Source organism: Oxyura jamaicensis, chromosome 7, assembly GCF_011077185.1.
Source record: "Oxyura jamaicensis isolate SHBP4307 breed ruddy duck chromosome 7, BPBGC_Ojam_1.0, whole genome shotgun sequence".
NCBI lineage: Eukaryota > Metazoa > Chordata > Aves > Anseriformes > Anatidae > Oxyura > Oxyura jamaicensis.
The window spans coordinates 7,478,193-7,495,851 of record NC_048899.1 but is presented as its reverse complement, the minus strand read 5'-3'; the positions used below and the strand labels follow the sequence as shown (position 1 = coordinate 7,495,851).

The window sequence follows — 17,659 nt, the reverse complement described above, 5'->3', positions numbered from 1 at the left end:
CAGACATTAGAAGGACAGCTACTGCCGTGGCATATATATATCTTTCATTATGTATACTGCCACACTCGGCAATAATCTTATGAACTTTTATAAACCTAATTAAAAGGTTCTTGCACACTTCCAGGCAAAATCATGGCAGTAGTGCTGAACCAGCAAAACAAAAGCTGTCCTTTGTTCTGCAAATCTGTTGTCTTTCCTTATTAACGATACATGCGCAACACATTTAATTCAATGCTTGCCGTGGTTTGCCTGTGTGTTTTTTGCTCTGGCATTGACTGGAGTCCCTGTTGTATTTCAGGCATGTTATTCTAAGTAGATTTTTCTATTTTTTTTTGTATTGTTTAAGGTATTTACTTTGCCAAAGTGAAGAAAAAAGTGCTTGCATCTACTTGAGCAGGCGGGTAGTTATATCAATTTCTGTCCATTAAATACACAAACACACAGGTATATAAACATAGGCAGTGATTGCCAGCTGTTGCAGGTATGGAATTAGGTGTGATTTGAAAACTGTATTTGAGAGACACTTTCCAACACAGAGGTTGTGTTTCTGGGAGCAGCTCTGGGCAGGAGCATTATTCAACCTGTCCCTCCTGCTAAGGACAGTGAGGCTCTAGGTGAATGTTGAAATGACACTTTTCAGATTTCTAGGCCATTTATTTGAATTATTTGGAATAAATATGTTTTCTAAAACATTTTTATTTTTAAAAAACATCTTAGTACTGTTAATCTTTTGGACTTTGAAAAACTGTTTTTTTTTGTTTGTTTGTTTGTTTGTTTGTTTTTCCTGCTTTACAACCCAGACAATCAAGTCATGAGTATGAGCAGGAGAGAATTATTGTATAGTTTATCTTAAGCAAACAAAGTATTCAGCCAGTCCCAAAGTGCAACAGTCATTTTGTTAATGGTCTTGATACTACTTTTGATCAAAATCTGGGTATATCTGTGATACCAGCACTTCAAAATCAAACCCGACTCTTTACAAATGTTCAGTGATTGATCTGATTTATTTGGAAGTACAAGGTGGTGTTATTACTTACGTGCTTTGTATTTTCTCTTTCAAATGTGCTCTCCATTTCTATCATGCATTCCCATTCGACGGTGAGCTCTTCTAGTGGTCTCTTCCTTACCCTATGTTGTGTCCTGTACTCTTACGCTGCAATATCCTGTGCAACAGAGTTACTCATAGACAAACTACCTTATCTGACCCGTGGCATTGCTGTGGTGGATTCTGCTCATATCCTAAACAGACCATTGACTTGCTGCCTGCTTTGAGTTGCGCAAAGTCATCCTTTCATGCATCTTTTATGCTTACTGTGAATTTCTGCTCAAGGTTAATAAAACTGGAAAGAATGTGTAGCCCTTCGTTCTCTACTTTTCAAGCCAGTATGTCTAATAAGCTCAGTTGCATTGAAAGAGGAATTGTGGTTGAATTCAAGAATTCAAGAAGTTGAAACAGAATTCTTTGGGGAAGGTTTTTTTGTTTGTTTGTTTGTTTGTTTTTTTCCCTGGCATATCTGTATCACATGCTAAAGCAACTGCTATGTGAAAAAATCAGAACAATTAAAATTGGACCATTTCTAATGTGTTTGTTTCATTTTTGTCTTTCAGTCTATCAGAGAAGTCACAGGCTATGTTTTGGTGGCTTTGAATCAATTTGAATACCTGCCATTGGAGAACCTGCGCATCATTCGTGGGACAAAGCTCTATGAAGACCGATATGCTTTGGCGATATTTCTTAACTACAGAAAGGATGGTAACTTCGGACTCAGGGAACTTGGCTTGAAGAACTTGACAGGTAAGTGAAACTTGTAAATGCAGTGGATTAGTTGGGAAAAAAAGAGCTTGTTGAACATGTGCATCAATGTCCTCAGTCATTTACCTTGTGCAAATAACAGGTACCATGAGAGGCTGGCAGTTATACGCTGTTTGAAAGGCTCGTTGGTACTTGATTTCATTCCTTCTCAGATTCACAGCTGAACTTTTTGCAGTACTGCTCAAATGCTATGTATTGAAATTCATGCCAAGAGTGTATTTGAAACAAAAAGAATTGTTGAAATAAAAGACACAGTTTTTTCTTAGTTTTGAGAACACAAATTTGGTTATTATTATGTTGCTTCAGGTGTTACCTATTTTCTGGCAAGTTAGAAAATTGCTGCTGTGTCAACATTGCTGCTGCTCTCACACAGGTGGGGGAGAGAGAGGTGGGTGAGAGGGGACACTGGATCTTTTGTGTATTTAATTTAAGACATCCGCTTTCAAATAAAACAGTTTATTATATATAGTAATATTTTTTGAGGCAAAAATGTAAGCTAAGTCTATGTTTTTGTGGTCATCTGTAAATTCAGGGCTGGATGGGTAATGATGTGGGGTAGGTGAGCATTTCATATCTCCCAGATGAGGGTCTGCAGTAACTGGTTTGAGAGATTAAATGCTGGCTAAATATCATATCATATATTGCACTGTAACTTAATAAAGGCCAGGCAGTGGCAAAGTTTCTGTAGGGAGTTCACTAGAAGTGTTTTATTTGTACATGGCTCCTCGTGAAGGGAGGGGTGTCTGCTATGATCATTTGTACTCCAAGTTTTGGTGTTTGTGAAATGGCCTTATTTTTCTGCAAGTGGCTAAATGTTGAGTGCAAACATTGATGTGAGCTGGACTTGAACCTGAGTACAGGGAGGTGGGAGCGTTTTGAACGATATTTAGGCTCCCTTCGCTCCTGGCTTTTTTTTGTGTTGGTGTATTCAGTGGTACACAAGTGCCTGCAGTTCCCTTTTGTTCAAGCTTGTCTGGGTTGTACAGAGGTGCTTTCAAAAATAAGAAGGAAGATGAGCTTTTGACTATTTTACAGAATAAAACACAATTTTAGCAGCCTTTCTGATCAGGTTCATTCTTCTGGTCAGACTCCTAATGCTTTTGCTTACTGAGGCCATCGTGCTGATACCAGTGCGCTTCCCAAAGTCCCTAAATCCCTGCTGTGCTTCTCTTTATCATTGTCATAATCCAATTTCCTCCTATTCTGTTCCCACATTTTTCCCACACTTATGATTTAGGGTATTCATTCTGGATGCCTGTGCCTTCACATAGCACAGCTACAGCATCATGTACTCATTTACTACTTCTTCGTATGCTTTTCTTGTCTATGAGTCTCAAAATGCTTTGTAAAAGACACTAGGCTGAGTGAAACTGAGACTGAGAGGTGATGTGAGGCCAAAGACAGAAAAGGACTGGAACCTTTTTCTCTTGGGCTAGAGGCTATTCTGCCAGGAAGCAAGGGTTGTATTTTCAGTGCTTGTTTAGCCATGGCTTTACTGCTCAGTAACATGAAAAACCTTATCTTTTAGGCCCCAGCTCAAGATTTTGTTTTTGAACTAGCTGCCCTGTGCCAATGAATAGTTTGTCTGACTCCAGAGGTTCTCTGTGGAAGCTGCTTTTATGTGATAGGCACAATACCAAAACTGTCCAGCAAATAGCCTGACTGTCTTTTCAAGTGTTGTGAGAAAGTCTGCCTTAGCTCAGCCTTTGAATCTTCCCTAACATGAGACCATAACAGCCACTTCATCTGATTTAGGTGTTTACAAAGCCCTCTGATGGGATTACTTGGCTCAAAACGTATTGTTGTCTCTTGGAAGAAAAGTTCCCTAATAACACTAGCTTGTCTCTGCTGAGTGCTTAAAATAGCTTCTGGGTGCTGAATATGAGCTAGTGTGTACTTAAAAATACTCTAATATTTTCTAGATAGCATGTGCCAGGGCCCTGTGAGTCCCTACAGCAGCTGTTCTTTGACCGTTTTATATACTGTTCAAGATGCACCTGGCTATTTTAACCCACAACCTGCTTCTTGTTGCAAGTGCTCTTCCTGGAGCGTATTAATAGTTAAGTCATTTTTGTAACACAGCCTTAATAACTACATAAAAATAAGTGGTGGTTGCAGGAGTCAGCGATGTTGCAAGGCCACAAAAGATCAGCTGTGTCTGGGTCTTCTCTGTGCCTATCAACCACTCCGTATTTACATCAGAAACAGCCCGTGATTTGCATTGAATTTAAGATGAAGTGGTTCCCATGAACTTGCATCCATCAAGCTTCTAGTCCACTGCAGATTTGAAGAGACCAGCTTTGGTGCATTTCTTCCACTGGAGTAAAACATAAATGGAACTCCTGCCTTGCATGCCAAGAACTGTCTTTCCAGGGCTTACGTTCACAAAAGCTCGGGAGGTTCTGTTCTTATTTGTGCAGTGTCTGGATGCAGGGATCCTGATGCTATTTCAGTCTGTTACTGCACAGTGTTCAAATACAAACCCTACCCCCCGTGTTAAATAAATGCAGAGGCTATTCTCACCTGCAGGTTATCCTATGACTTAACCAGAGGCAGGATTTCAACCCTCTGTGACGTACCATTGCATTATTTTTAGTGTGTTGTTAACAGCTGTGTTTTTATTGTCAGATATGTGTATCATGCTTTCATATTTAAATGTAACTTTAAATGCTTGATTTTTTTCCCTAAAGCTATATATATATGTATACATATAAAAGACAACTGTGAAGGCAGTAAGTTTTATCTTGCACAGAAAGCACGATATCCAGTTCTCACTCACGATGTCTGTTAACCTGAGAGGGAGTTTTGTTTGTGCAGCACAGGTCAGGAGCAGGTCCTAAAATTCATGTGACACTTCCAGAAAGTCTTGCCTATAAAAATCCATTTCTCACTTATTATAATAACTTAGTCAATGATTCCACAAGTGTCAAAAACAAAAAGACATTGAACTAATGAAGAGGCTGCTGTCATCTCAGCTGGACTCATCTCAGCTTGCAGATTCAGCTGCCAAGTAGCCTTAAAATAAAACGCAGTTTTGACATACTGAACGTATTATTCAGGCTGAGATTAGCAGAATAACTGATGCTGAGGGTATGCCACCTTCTTCCATTTACTGCCTATGAGCTAGTGCAAATCATTCCTGTCTTTCCTGTGTAGCTAGGCAGTCAACCTTAACTTATCCAATGAAAGGGCATAATCATTGTTCACACTTTGAGTACTCCAAATATAGAGAATACCTGATGGCTGCATTTCATTATGGCATTTATCTTCATGAGCTGGGAAGGAGGGGATAACTCACAAGTGCCAGAACCACTTATGAAGTATCCCATATTTTCTTCTGAGTGAAGATGAGTAACAGAGATCTACACCAAATGATGCATCTTTGACTGAGCAGAGATAACGTCATCACCTCCCCTATTGGCCTTGGAAATAGAAGTTCCCCTGGAATTCCTTCAATGTATGAGACTAAAGCAGATTTAGCAGTGCTTAGTTTGATAACATGTAAAAGCAGGAAAATTTGTAGTTTCTTATTTGCTTGCTTTCAGGAATGGAGATAAAAGCTAAATTAAGGCAACCGTGATTCAAGTGGCAAATGCATGTTGTAGCTCAAAGGATTTGGCCAGTGATAGCCAAGGAAATCTCATTTGATTGGCAGGAAAGTCATAGGGAAAAGGATTGTTTTCACTGGGTGTAGAAAGTGATACATTGTAAATTTCCCCTTCTCCTACAGATATTTGTAATTTTTACTTTATTTTATTAAGTTTTGATTACATTTTTAATTGGTCTGTAATACAAAATTTGAACATTCTGTGATAATTTCTGTAACATTTTCAATATATTTTTTCCTCGAGAAATCAAAAATACTAAAGGGAACTTTGGAGGAGGGATCAAAACAGAATGACCATTTCTCTGAAAAAGGTGAATTGTCCGTGATTTTCTATCTTTTTTCTTGCCTTTTTTTTTTAAAACAAAAACAAAAACAAAAACAAGGACTGTTCATCTACTATCATTACACTGCAGCTCAGTGAAGATTGAGGGAAGGGCACGGGAGGAGTCATTGTTTCTTTTGATTTTGTTGACTCTGCACATTTGGGACCAAAGGTGCTTTTGGGAACCTTACTTAGATACCTGCCCAGGGCCTGAGCTCCTTCAGCTCCGTGTGACTGCACATTAAGCGCTCTTTTGGAGGGTTAGGACCTCTGCCTTTCTATTGCCTCTCCTTGGAGCGCATGCACGTTGCGTGAGCCACTGCTGGGTTCACAGTGCTTAGAGATACAAAGGCCTGAGCATGACACCTGGCCTGAGCAGATGAGGCTGGGGTGTGCTGGTTGTGGCGTACTCCTTAATTGCTGCGGCTTCCTACTAGCAAGGCGAGCTGGAAAGAAAGCAATATGTAATTTGCCTCAGGCTTCCTATACAACAGGTGGGCAAGGCATCACATCTCTAACCTCGGAGAGGTGTTGCTAGGATACATGAAGGAATGAGAAATTTGTTTAAAAAATCCCTTTGGTACCCTCTGCAGTTAGGGCTGCTGCTGGAGTTAAAATGTTTTGCCCAGAAGAAGCCGCAATGGCACAGCGACTGTCCAGGAGTGCTTCTTTCTCTGTGGCCTTGGAGTTGCACAGACCACGGAGGCATTTGTATCCCAGCACATCTTAGCTGACTCTCCAGCAGGTAGAAGAAAAGAGAGGAACACCTTGAGCACAGCCGTTCTTCCCCTGGGAAAGTTCTTTTGTGCTGTGGCACAGACCCTGAAGGCATAGTGCAGGACCTGCTACAGGTTCCCCTGTCACACCTGTATGGAAAGAAGGGCCAAGGCTTGTGACTGCCTTTATGCTGATAAATGCATATGTGCCAGCTAGCAAGCAGCCTTCTCCCCAGGGACACTGTTGGACTGTCCTGGAAAAAAATTGCCCCATTGCAGCTCATGCTCTCCCCTGACACTGTCACATGTAGCCAGGGGAGTCCAGAGACGGATCTCTGCTGGCAGGAGCGTGCAGGCACCCTGTGCCGAGCACAGAGACTCCTACCAGCGTGGATCCAGGCTGCGCCGTGCCAGTTGGCATCAGCGCCTGGCAGCTCTTCCAGGCACTCCTCGGTGCACGGCTGCAGACATGGCCCCGAGGAGTCCCAGATAAGGGACCCATGGGGCTGAGGTATAACCCCGCAAGCTAGCAGAAGATGGCTCAGAGGTGGCATTGAGGCAAATAGGCATATTGTACCCAGCCAGAAATAAATACTGATTTTGAGCTCCATGAGATTTACTCATGAGTTGATTATGTTCAGTAAAAATGGTTGAGCTTTGGATTTTTAATTTCAGTAAGGCTAGAATTTTACAGTCTCTAAAGGATTCAGATATGCTTTTGTCATGCTAAATGGTATAACTAATGTCTGATTTTTTGCAACCTATTGTTCACTAATTTATGCTCAGCTTTATTTCAAAGCACTTCGCTGTTTTTAGTTCCGTCTCTGGTGTTAGAAATTTGTGACCTTGTTTGGAATGATTATGGCAAGGCATTAAAAGAAAATAAAAAAGTATAGTAATAAGTTTATTAGTAACTAATAGTAACTTATAGTAACTAATAGTAACTTATTGGTAAATGTGTTCTGATCAGATACTCAAAGGATTCCACAGACTGGATTATTTTAAACTCCTGCCTTTGCTCCCTGAAAGCTGTTTGCTGCTTCCCCACAGCCCAACCAATATTTTCATATAAACTATGAAATGCACATTGTGTGTTGTATGCAGGCCAAAACAGTTTATTGCAAGTCGTTTGCAGAGTGTTCCCTGCAAGTCTCCAGTATCACACAACAGGATAAGGTCACATCATACAGCCCCTCCTGCAGCCAAAACAGGGCTTAAAATTATGGGGAGGAGAAGCTAGGCCAAATCCTTAGCTGGTGTAAAGTGGCATGGTTCCTTTGACTTTGTAATGAAATGAAATTCAAATTGCCCCTTGCTTTCTTCAGTGGATAATTTAATTCATACTTTAATTTATGAGTTAACTAGTGCCTAACTCCCACTTAAGCCCTTTTTAAGGATGTTGTATTCAGGACGCTCTGTCAGGATTAATACCAGCTAATGATAGCTGACTCAAGGCATGTCTGCACTGTGCCGCGGAGCTCTGTGCAGGACCTGGAGCTAGCATCAGGCTGGCTGGCTTTAAAATTAGTGTAACTGCATCACTGGGGTCCTGTGCCTGGGCTAAATAACCCAGCAGGTTGTTCCTGCCCGAGTATGGTCCCTGGAAACAGAAGCACCTTGTCCTGGATCTTAATTAAATGGCTGCTGTGTAAAGGGGAGTGGAGTGGGTAGAGGGATAGGGAGACTAGAGCAGATAGAGGAAAGCCTTCCCAGTGCTATGGTAACCTGCACCTCTGCTGCTTTCTGTTGTGAATCACCATCTTTACAATAGAGCCAATAACGTTTGCCACTTTAATTAGGCTGCTTTTGAGAGTTTGGTATGAAAATGTTAGTCAGGGAGGATCTGAGGTGATGTGGAATTTAGCTTGTAACACCGTCAAATGCTAGTTTAAATGTTATTACACAATACATCCAGGTGTGCTGCTATTGTCACCTGAAAATGCCATGTAAAATAATAATGTCATTTGTTCCGTCTTTCTTGTCAGTTTCTCCTTTTTACCTCTCTGCGGTAGTTCTCTATCTGTGCGTTTTTCAATTATGAGGTAAGAAATTCTCCAGGTTTTGGATGTGTGAAACACCGTTTAGCTTTTTTAGAAATACGGGCAATCAAGATAAAATCCAGTAATGCGGTAACCTTCTAGTAATGGAGTAGCTTTGCCTGACTTCAGTGACTTGAGGGCTTTAAAAGCACAGGGATTTCTCTGGCCACATGCTTTGCAGGGAGTTAAACATCTGAACAGAGAAATCCCTCCGTTTCAATCACACGGGTCAGGAATGGGTGGCATTTCAAAACATCCAAGTTTGGCAGACAGATCTGTGCTGAGCTACGCTGTAACTTAAGTAAAATGCAATAAGCATTGCAGCCAGGAAGAAATTGTGTGGTTTGTAGTGGCAGCATTGCTGAAAAGTTGCATCCCGGCTCCTGCATGGGACAGAAAGGAGCTGTATGCCACAGCTCAGGCCAGGGTCTGGTCTAAATTAGGTCATTTGAAATGGAAATCCTTGTCACGCCGGTAGTTTATCTTACTCAGTTCAGGTGAATAAAAGAGGCATTAATTTCAGTGCTTTGGTGTTTGTTGTTGTTGTTGTAGTTGTAGTTGTTTTGTTTTGTTTTGTTTTAGTATTTTTTTTCTTGTTCTTTTTTTCTTCTCCCTACAGTCTCTGAATTCATTGATTTTCTTATTTCCTTCTGACAGGCCACATCTGACAAGGAACTTGGTGCTTCTGTAGCATAATGAAAGTCTTGTGTTATGTGGTAAACGTAACCTGCTGGCACTCCCTAGCAAAAGGGCGGATTTTAGAGTAGGCAAGTTATGCTGCCGCACGGGTGTGAGCTCTGAGCCACTGGTGTTGCAGCGGGGCTGTGAGTTTTAAGGCTCAAAATGGGAATGAAGCTCTGGGAGTCAGATGCCAAGTTTAATGTCTTTAAGTAAAGGTCTGTGTCTCAGCAAAAAGCAGTTCAGTGGCGCTGCATCATACAAGGCAGCGCATGCCTACAGAGCTGGATTTAAACCCAGTCCAAGAAGCTGGGGTTCTTGTAAAGCATTCATCAAGTTCAGAGAAGATGGGATTGGGCCCCTAGGTTTACACAGTGGAAATAATTGATGTTCCTAGGATGAGAGCCTGTTTGTTTTTGTGTCATTTACTACCGAGAGAAATTCCCTAAAAACTGTATAGGGGACGGACTGTAGAGGTGATGAACAGAAGATTGTTTAATTTACTCCATCTAGCTCCCGTGAAGCCCCTGCAGACAGATGAGGCAAAAAGCCCCCCCGTACACTTGGATAGGGACGAGGCTGTCACAGAGCCTTCACTGGCTGCAGGTTGAAGGAGGCAAACACTCTCACCTTCTGTTTGGCCAGCTCCATCCCAGGCTGCTTGTTCCTTCCCTGCACACAAACCTAGCTCATGCAGTGTCACAAATCTCAGCCTGGTACTGGTCTTGTCTGAACCAGTGGGGAAGGTTTTAACATGAGTGGTTCTGCAGCACCCACGAAGTATGGCAGTGCAGGGGCAGGAGCGAGCAGCAGGTCATTAAAAGTTTATCTAGCACTGAGTTTGATCATACAAGCTTTGGATATTGGGCTGCCAAAGGCAAATGCTCTTGTTAGGAGGTTGTGTTGTGTCAGTCTGTGACAGAAGTTCCAACAGGTTGAGCCCATCTGCAGTGCTTATTTGACAGGCAATTTCCAGGGTACAAATTTCCAGGGTCAGCAAAATGTCTTGCTGGGTGGCACACAAGCAGCACTTCTGAATTTGCACAAGGATAAGAGAGGTTCCTGTTGGATCAAGGAGTTTTCCTTCAGGAGCTTTCTGATGTGACTGGGGGAAGTAAAAGGGACTGACAATTGCAGTTGTCTCCAGAGCCTCTTTCTGGCCTGCCTCCTTGGCGTTCCCCGCCCTGCCCACAGCAGTGGAAGGCTAACAGGGACAGCAGTTGTGGACGGTTTGGAGTGCTGTGGTTGAGGCTCTGCTTTCTAAACACTGAAACACAAAGCCAACTGCCCTGCACCTCTGCAAAGCTGCTAAGACAAATGCAGAGATGCCCAGGAAAATATAACCTTGAGGGGAACATAAAACCAGAAATACTGTCGTATAGAAGAAGGGAAGTCACCATGCAAAGAGAGGTGAGAAAGTGGCAAACACCCGAACGTGTGCTCCACAGTCTAATGGCAAAGCAGAAGCACTGACCTAGGCAGTAACTGCGTTATGGATGAAGGAGCAGGCAGGCTGCACAGGAACGGGGCTGAGACAAAACTGCTGTAGTTCTCTGGTACCCCCCATTTGGTCCCACCTGCTTCACAAGAGCTTCTTTCCATACAAAATGAGCCTTTATTGGTCTGAGCTGATAGCGGGAGGCAATCAGAGCAGGAGGCAGGTAATGCGTGTGGATGCGGAGCTGTCCGGGGCTGTAGGGACCCGCCTGCAGGTGGGGAGGGGGGAACAAAGGTATCACATGAGGAGAACACGCTGGAGGCCTTTTTCTTTGATGTTTGGAAATTGCTCGAGGGCCTGTCTTCTCTAAAACCCTTTTGCTTTCTTTTTTTTTCTTCTTTTTTTTTTCCCTCTTTTTTTCTTCATTTTTTTTTTTCCTTTTTCTTTTTTTCCCCCTGGTGAAACTTTCATAGATGTGCTTTCACTTCTTTAAGACTTAGAAGAGAAGGTATCCATCCAGCCAGTCATCCTACAAACACCGTACTTATGCTGGGGTTCCCCTGGGAGCTGGCTTCTGCTTCTGTCCCTCACAAGTAGTGTAGCCACATGCTTTGAGTTTGAAACCACAGGTACCCCTGATGTGGGGGCACAGAGGGAAGGGCAGCATCAAACACGGTTCTTTCTGCCTTGCTGGAGAGATGAGGTTGTGTTGTTGGGTGGTTTGTGTGTGTGTGTTTGTGTTTTGTTAAATGGATCAGCTAGGCGAGCATTCAGACTGATGGGAAAGGCTGTACCGGCTCTGGGAGCTGGTTCTGTCCCCAGTGTTGGAATGGAGTGCGGCAGTCAGTCAGCCTCACAAATGGGTAAGGGGCCACGGGTAGCTGAGGGCAGGAAGCAGAGGCTGAGTGGGCCTGGAGAATTCAAGATGTTTTTGTCAAAAGTATTTTTGGATGCTTTTTTTTTAAATGAAAAATCTATTATCAGGGAAGTTTTCTGCAAGAATGGAGGAGCTTAGAAAGGAGGGAAAAGTGATGAAGTAGTCAGGCACCATCTTTTATTTTAAACTAAAAGCACACATGGCTTATGATGGTAAATGGCTTTTCATGCTTTTTTTATATAGCTTAATTTGCATTTTCAACCAAACTGAAATATTTGGTGATACTTGAACAAAGTAATTTAATCTGTTGTAGACTATGTTTTCTGTCAGATTTCAGCTTGCAGAAGTATCTAGTACTGGCTTGTTTACCTGGTGTAGGGAAGGAAGGATTTCCACAATCCTTGAAAATGTTTAGAGGCTGGAAAAGTGGTTTTCTGCTCATATTTCATCCCAACATCAGTCATAAGATCCTTCCTTTGTTGTAAGAGTGTGTCCAATGGCACAGAGCAAGTTTTAAATGAGTGAGTTTGGCCGCAGGTTGTGGTGCCAGTCTATTGACATGGAGTTTTATGTGAGCTACCTGCTTTTTGGCAGGGAAAAATGTCTTTTCAGCAGGGCTGCTTGCTGTGGTGCCTGAACTTATCCCAGTGTACTTGCTTCAGACCACTGTGGGTGTCCTTAGAGCGTTCTGTAATCACTCGTGGGGTTACTTGTGGACGCAGAGCCCTTGTGTCCATGCTTCTCACACCGGGCTCCCAGCAGGTCTCTGGTTCTGGAGTAGGGAGTGGTGGTTGTTGGTTTTGTTTTGTTTGTTTTTAGCCAAAGCAACATCAACGAAGTACCCTTGAGATAGTGGCAAACTTTGTGCTGAGATTTAGGTCATGGCTGAGTTCATTTCCTGGTCTGAGGGCCCAGTCCGTATCCTACTGAAATTGTTCTTTACTTGTTTCATACGAGAAGCTAATTAGAAAAAAGAAGAACCATTTTTTTCCTCTCTGCTAGAGTTAAAACAACTGTGTTTCATTTGAGTGAGATAGTAGTACTTCTCTTCCCCTAATATTTGAATTCTTCACAAGTCTCAGACAGTTACAGATCCTTGATCCTGAACACAGTGTTGCAAGCAATGGTAATAGTAATTAAATAAAATGTAATGCAGAAAAGAGTAAGCACACGGCTGGCTCTTCTTACAGATCATAATGCTGCTTCTTTACTTAACAGAAAGAAGGCTCTGCTACCCTACAGGTAGGTGTAGAAGCCCTGCTACCAAGGGTTGTCACCGGCTGGCTTTTGCTAGCAGTTCCATGCAGGTGCAGGCAGCCACTTTGGCCAGTGCTGACAGTGAGGTTGTCTGAGCTCTTGCCGAGGCAGGGCCGTCAGAGGTGGAGGGGATGATTGGTCAGAAACACTCCAGCTGCAAGATGGATCGAGTGGATCAGGACTTAACTTGTCTGGTTTGTTTTGTTTTGTTTTGTTTTTTCTTCTCCTTTGCCCTTGCAGGGTTATGTAGGGGTTCTTAAATGATGCTATTATGGCCCTGTGGCTGGGGTTTTCTCCTGCTGAGTTAATGATTACTTGTGGTAGCCACACTGAGGTGGTAATCCAGGCCAGGTGTAGGTGTGCGCTGCAGTGTTGTTGTGAGGTAAAGGTGGATGCTGATGAAAAGCTTTAGCAATGACTGGACTCAGAGGCTGATCTTTAAATGAGACTTTAAGTGAGACTTAAAAGCAAGCACTGAGCTAAAATATGCATAGGGTAAGGTTGCGAGGGCATCCTCCTCCTAAGCGTACGTGGTAAGAAGAGCTGAGAGGGATATTTTAATGGCTGTGACTACCTAATGGAGTAATCCCAAGGGCTGTACGCTTAGCCCCATGCAAGCTCAGTAAATCACACTGCAGCCCCAGTTTCATTCAGGAGCAAGACTTCTGCATGTATAGAGCTGAATGGTTTTGATTTAATATTCAGAAGCATTCAGCTTCCCAAATAAAGATAATATTTTTGCTAGTTGAGAGATTTATTAATATCTTAACATGGCCTTAGCTTTAGCCTTTTTCTTCTTCCCTTTCTTTAAAAAACAAATCTTACCATGAACCTCCCTCAAAGTTTGGAAAAGTAATCAAAGCTCTGCTGAGCAAATTTGACTGTACTGATGGGTTGAATGAGCTATGACCTCTGCTGACCTCATTCTGCTCCATTTCCCCTTCAGGCTGGTAGCAGCGGCTGGAAGTAAACATTAATCTGTTAATGTAGCTTCTGATATAAATAGAAAAACCATATAATTGCAATCACTGGTTTACCAGTGGGCCTGTCCTACCTTACTGCTTTGCTTCTGAGAAAGAAGTGGCCATGAATCCTGTGTGTTTCTGTGCTCAGGGCTCTGTCCCTCCCACGGTGTTTGGGTTGGACAGATTACTGCTTGCTTGGCACAGCAGGTGGGTCCGGTGGGACACCTGCTTCCTGACCATGAGGAATGTCCTCCAGCATCCCTGTTTCCTAGTTCTTCTTTCTTGCATCCTTTGCTGGAGTCAGCAGTCCTCCATCTTATTTTTCTTCGGGTGTTTCTGGAAACAGAGATGAAGCTTGTATGGAGACACATTGTCACAGGTTACCTTACAGTTTCAGTCCTCAGAAACTAAGGCATGTGGAAGGAATGCTCTTACTGAGAAAAGGAGGGTTGGCAGGGGATGGTCAGGTTCAGATAAGCATTGTATCATATCCAGTCCCTTTATAACCTTCTCAAAGGCCAGGCATGGATTCAGGGAGGGGAGTAGCAAGCCAGGCAAAATGAATTGGAGCCTCTTTCACACTTCCCAAGCGCTGTGATGAAGAGTTCACATGCTATGTGGCACACTGTCAGTTCGGTGCTTGCAGAAGCCATTCAGATTGGTGCTGAGGCCCTGTGAGCACCAATTTACAACAAGGTGGATGTGTTGGTTGCCCATGCCTTACGAGGCCATTTCTAAGCTCTTGTTCCTATCTGTTGTTGGTGTCCAAATCAAGTCCAAGGCCTTTTCAAGATCAGCATGAGAAAGATGCTTTGCTGCTGCTGCCTCCTGAGCTCACACAGATAGCCTCAAAGAAGGAAGCCGCACTGTTGGTGGCATCTCCAAGGTTGCTGGAGGAGGTTGCTGGTTCTGTCCCAGTGTTAGCATGTGGCTGGTGTTGAAGTGCCATGGCGCTGCATAGTGGTGGCTTTGCTGCCCCTCCAACGCGGGGTTTGTGCTACAAGGCTCAGATGGAAGGTTGCACGTCCATCTTCCCTCGGGTGTGCTGCAGGGACTCGGGGTAGCCTGCTCAGAGGTTCAGTGGTTGCTTTCTGATATGAGTGACTAGTGTCATAATCTAGGGTTTAGCGATAGCCAGAAAAGAAAACTTACCTGGGTTTAACTAAAATTGCTCCTTAACACAACTTGCTAAATTGAAACAAACCCCACATGAATGTACTTTTATATCCATTTACAAGTGCCTTGTATTGATTTAGCCTACTTCAGTAACTCGGATGAGCTAAATTGATGTCTGTGCACTAAGTTGAATGCATTCACTTGGGATTTCATACCTACTGAACAGACTTGGCTTCAAAACTGATTATAGTTATACCAGTGCAAGCCTTGTTTGAGGAATCGCCCTTTCTTATTTGTTGCTACTGCTTTGACCAAGACGTACGTGACAACTTAGGGGAAAATTAAATGCAACTGAAGGGGAAAAATGTGTCTCTTGCCCTGCTGACTGTAATGCTCTAGTGCCCTACTAACCTTGTCCCTTATTTTCAACTTGAAGTGGTGCTAGTGTTGCCCACATGGCTGAGTATCAGCCTTCTTTCTTCAAGGCAGCTCTTGGAAAAAGACCGTTTATTTAATCCTTTTGCTCTCCTGTGCCCTGTTACCTAAGTGCCTGGAGAGAGGAGTGGAAACGAAGACTTGCAAACCTACTTCTCTGCAGTCTTACCTCGTGCCCCTGAAGCCAGCAAGAATAGTTAAGAGCCCTTATGCAAATGTTCCTTTCCCTTGCCATGCAGTGTCTTTCAGCTCTGGTTGTGCACATGTACTCCTCATCCTATATACACCAGAGTTCCTCCAACATTAAGCTGACAGGCTGCTTTTATTTTGGCCACCACGAGCTAATCTTAAGTGCCCAAACTCGCACTTGAGAAGACTGTGACCAAAACTGCTCTGCTGGCAGGGAATTGAAATCTAAGCCATCATCTTCCTGAGCTGGCCACTGGGCCTGGAGCGAGGGTCACGCTTCCCTTCCCCTTCATGCTCCTTGAAGATCAGATGCAGAAGATGACTGCAGGTGGGTAAGTTACAGCAGATTCACAAGTTGCTTGCTTGTAAGTTATTATTTGACAGCTGAGCACTGGTAACAGGTAATGTATATGCTCTTTGCTCCCCAAATGGCTTACAGGAATGTGTTTTGCCTTATTTTTGCATAGCTTTATGACATTACCAAGGCTTGATGATGGGATGATGTTAAGCTGCAGCAGCACAAGCTCTTGAAACTACTCTGATAAACGTTGAGTTTTCTCTTACCTACTAAAAAAATAGTTTCTGTACAGAAGTCTCTAGTTAGGGACAGTGTTCATACTTTAAGTAACAAGTCCATAAGTAAATGTCAACTTTTGTAAATACTAATCTATAGACCTCATTTTTGTTTGTTTGTTTTTTCTTTTTCTTTCTGGAACACAGGTCAACATTTAGTTTTTTGTCTGTAAGCAGCACATAAATTCCCAGTAATGGCTCATATACTTACAGAAGAGTGACAAAAATAGCCCCTGCCCTAAATAGCTGAGTGTGATTAAGGCTGGAGGCCACCAGTGGACTCGGAGGGGTGGGCAAAGCAAATCTAAGGAGACAGAGCAGCTTCTTAGGATAGTACCAGATCTTCACATCCACAGTTACTGAGGCAGCCAACTCTCACTTCTCTGTGAAGGCAAAGAAGGTTTGAGGGAAGTATTTCAAAGAGGTCAATGAGATAACTTGCTGGCTGTCCACATCTTTGTATAAGATACAGCACAGAGAAAGAACAAAAGATGTTTGAAAATGTCTTGTGTGTGATGAAAGGTGGCGTGACGGGCTTATTGAAGGTGAGAGGATGCATAAATAGTGTATGAGAGAATGAGAGGCCTTGGAAGATCTGGGGAGTGAATAAAATTCACTTTTATTTGATGTGATGAGGAGATACGAAATGGGGGAAGAAGAAAAAGGCAGAGTTAGAGTGGTGAGCCAGAGAAGTAGAATACAGAAGGAAACTGTTTTTTTTAAGCAGAGGTGGTGTTGTCAAGACATGAGAAGAGCCTGGACAGGAGCTGTAGGTGCAATGACAGACAAAATGGCCATGATAGAACAGAGGTGGTGTTGACTGGGTTTCCCAAGCTGAGAAGAGGTCAAAAGAGAAAGGCTGGTTGAAGTGGTGGGGCAGTTGGCAGTGCTGGTTGCTGAGGCTGCAAGGATGAAGGAGAGAGTGCCAGTGAGAGGGGGGCTGCAGAGCTTGTTCTCTGGAGCAAGCGTCTGCGGAGTATCTGCGCTTAGAAATGTACACTCCAGCTTTAATCTGTGATCACAATCTCCAGGTGTATTTCCAAACTCAAAGTAACTCCAGGGAGGTTTTGTCAGGAGCTGCAGATGGTGCATGTTTGGGGAGGATTGTCCAGTCTCACCTGCTATCTGAATCTGTGCTTTCTGATGTCAACAAACTGTCATGTTCACTGATGTCACCAGGAAATAAGTACTGGCTTTTGGAGCACAGACCCATTGCTGATGAAAGGCACGTATCCCAGAGGGGAAAGTTTCAATAAATTCACAGGGAAGCTGCAGAACTTGAAGCATATATTGTGATTTTCTTGCTAGCACATTTGTTGTATTATCTAAAGAGATCTGTGAGTGAGGTGGTAAAACAGGGCTTTTGTAATTATACATCACCCAGCAAACTGATAAAGGAAACAAAGCAGGCAACCAAATGACACAGGCATGAGCCACTTCAAAATAATGATATAGCAAGAACAATAGGGGAGTAATTCACAGCTCCCTAAGACATTTTTGCAGTTCAGAGGGGGTGAGACAGCAAGCAGCTATTGACTGTTCTTCTTTCGTGTTTTCCACCTGTCTGCTGTGTGATTGAGAAGTGTATTACCTGGATCCTTGTGAGAGGCTTTTGTGCTATTGTCTTAAAAACC

The 17,659-nt window shown here is 43.1% G+C and overlaps 1 protein-coding gene across 7 annotated transcripts in view; it reads left to right on the top strand.

Annotated features, from left to right (window-relative positions):
* ERBB4 (erb-b2 receptor tyrosine kinase 4) overlaps nt 1-17,659 on the top strand; it is a 578,634-nt gene that overhangs the window by 288,794 nt on the left and 272,181 nt on the right. For all 7 annotated transcript variants that reach the window (XM_035332131.1, XM_035332130.1, XM_035332128.1 and 4 more), the window contains one exon: nt 1,609-1,795. In XM_035332131.1, the coding sequence (XP_035188022.1) occupies nt 1,609-1,795 (187 nt within the window). The remainder of the gene's footprint in view (nt 1-1,608; nt 1,796-17,659) is intronic.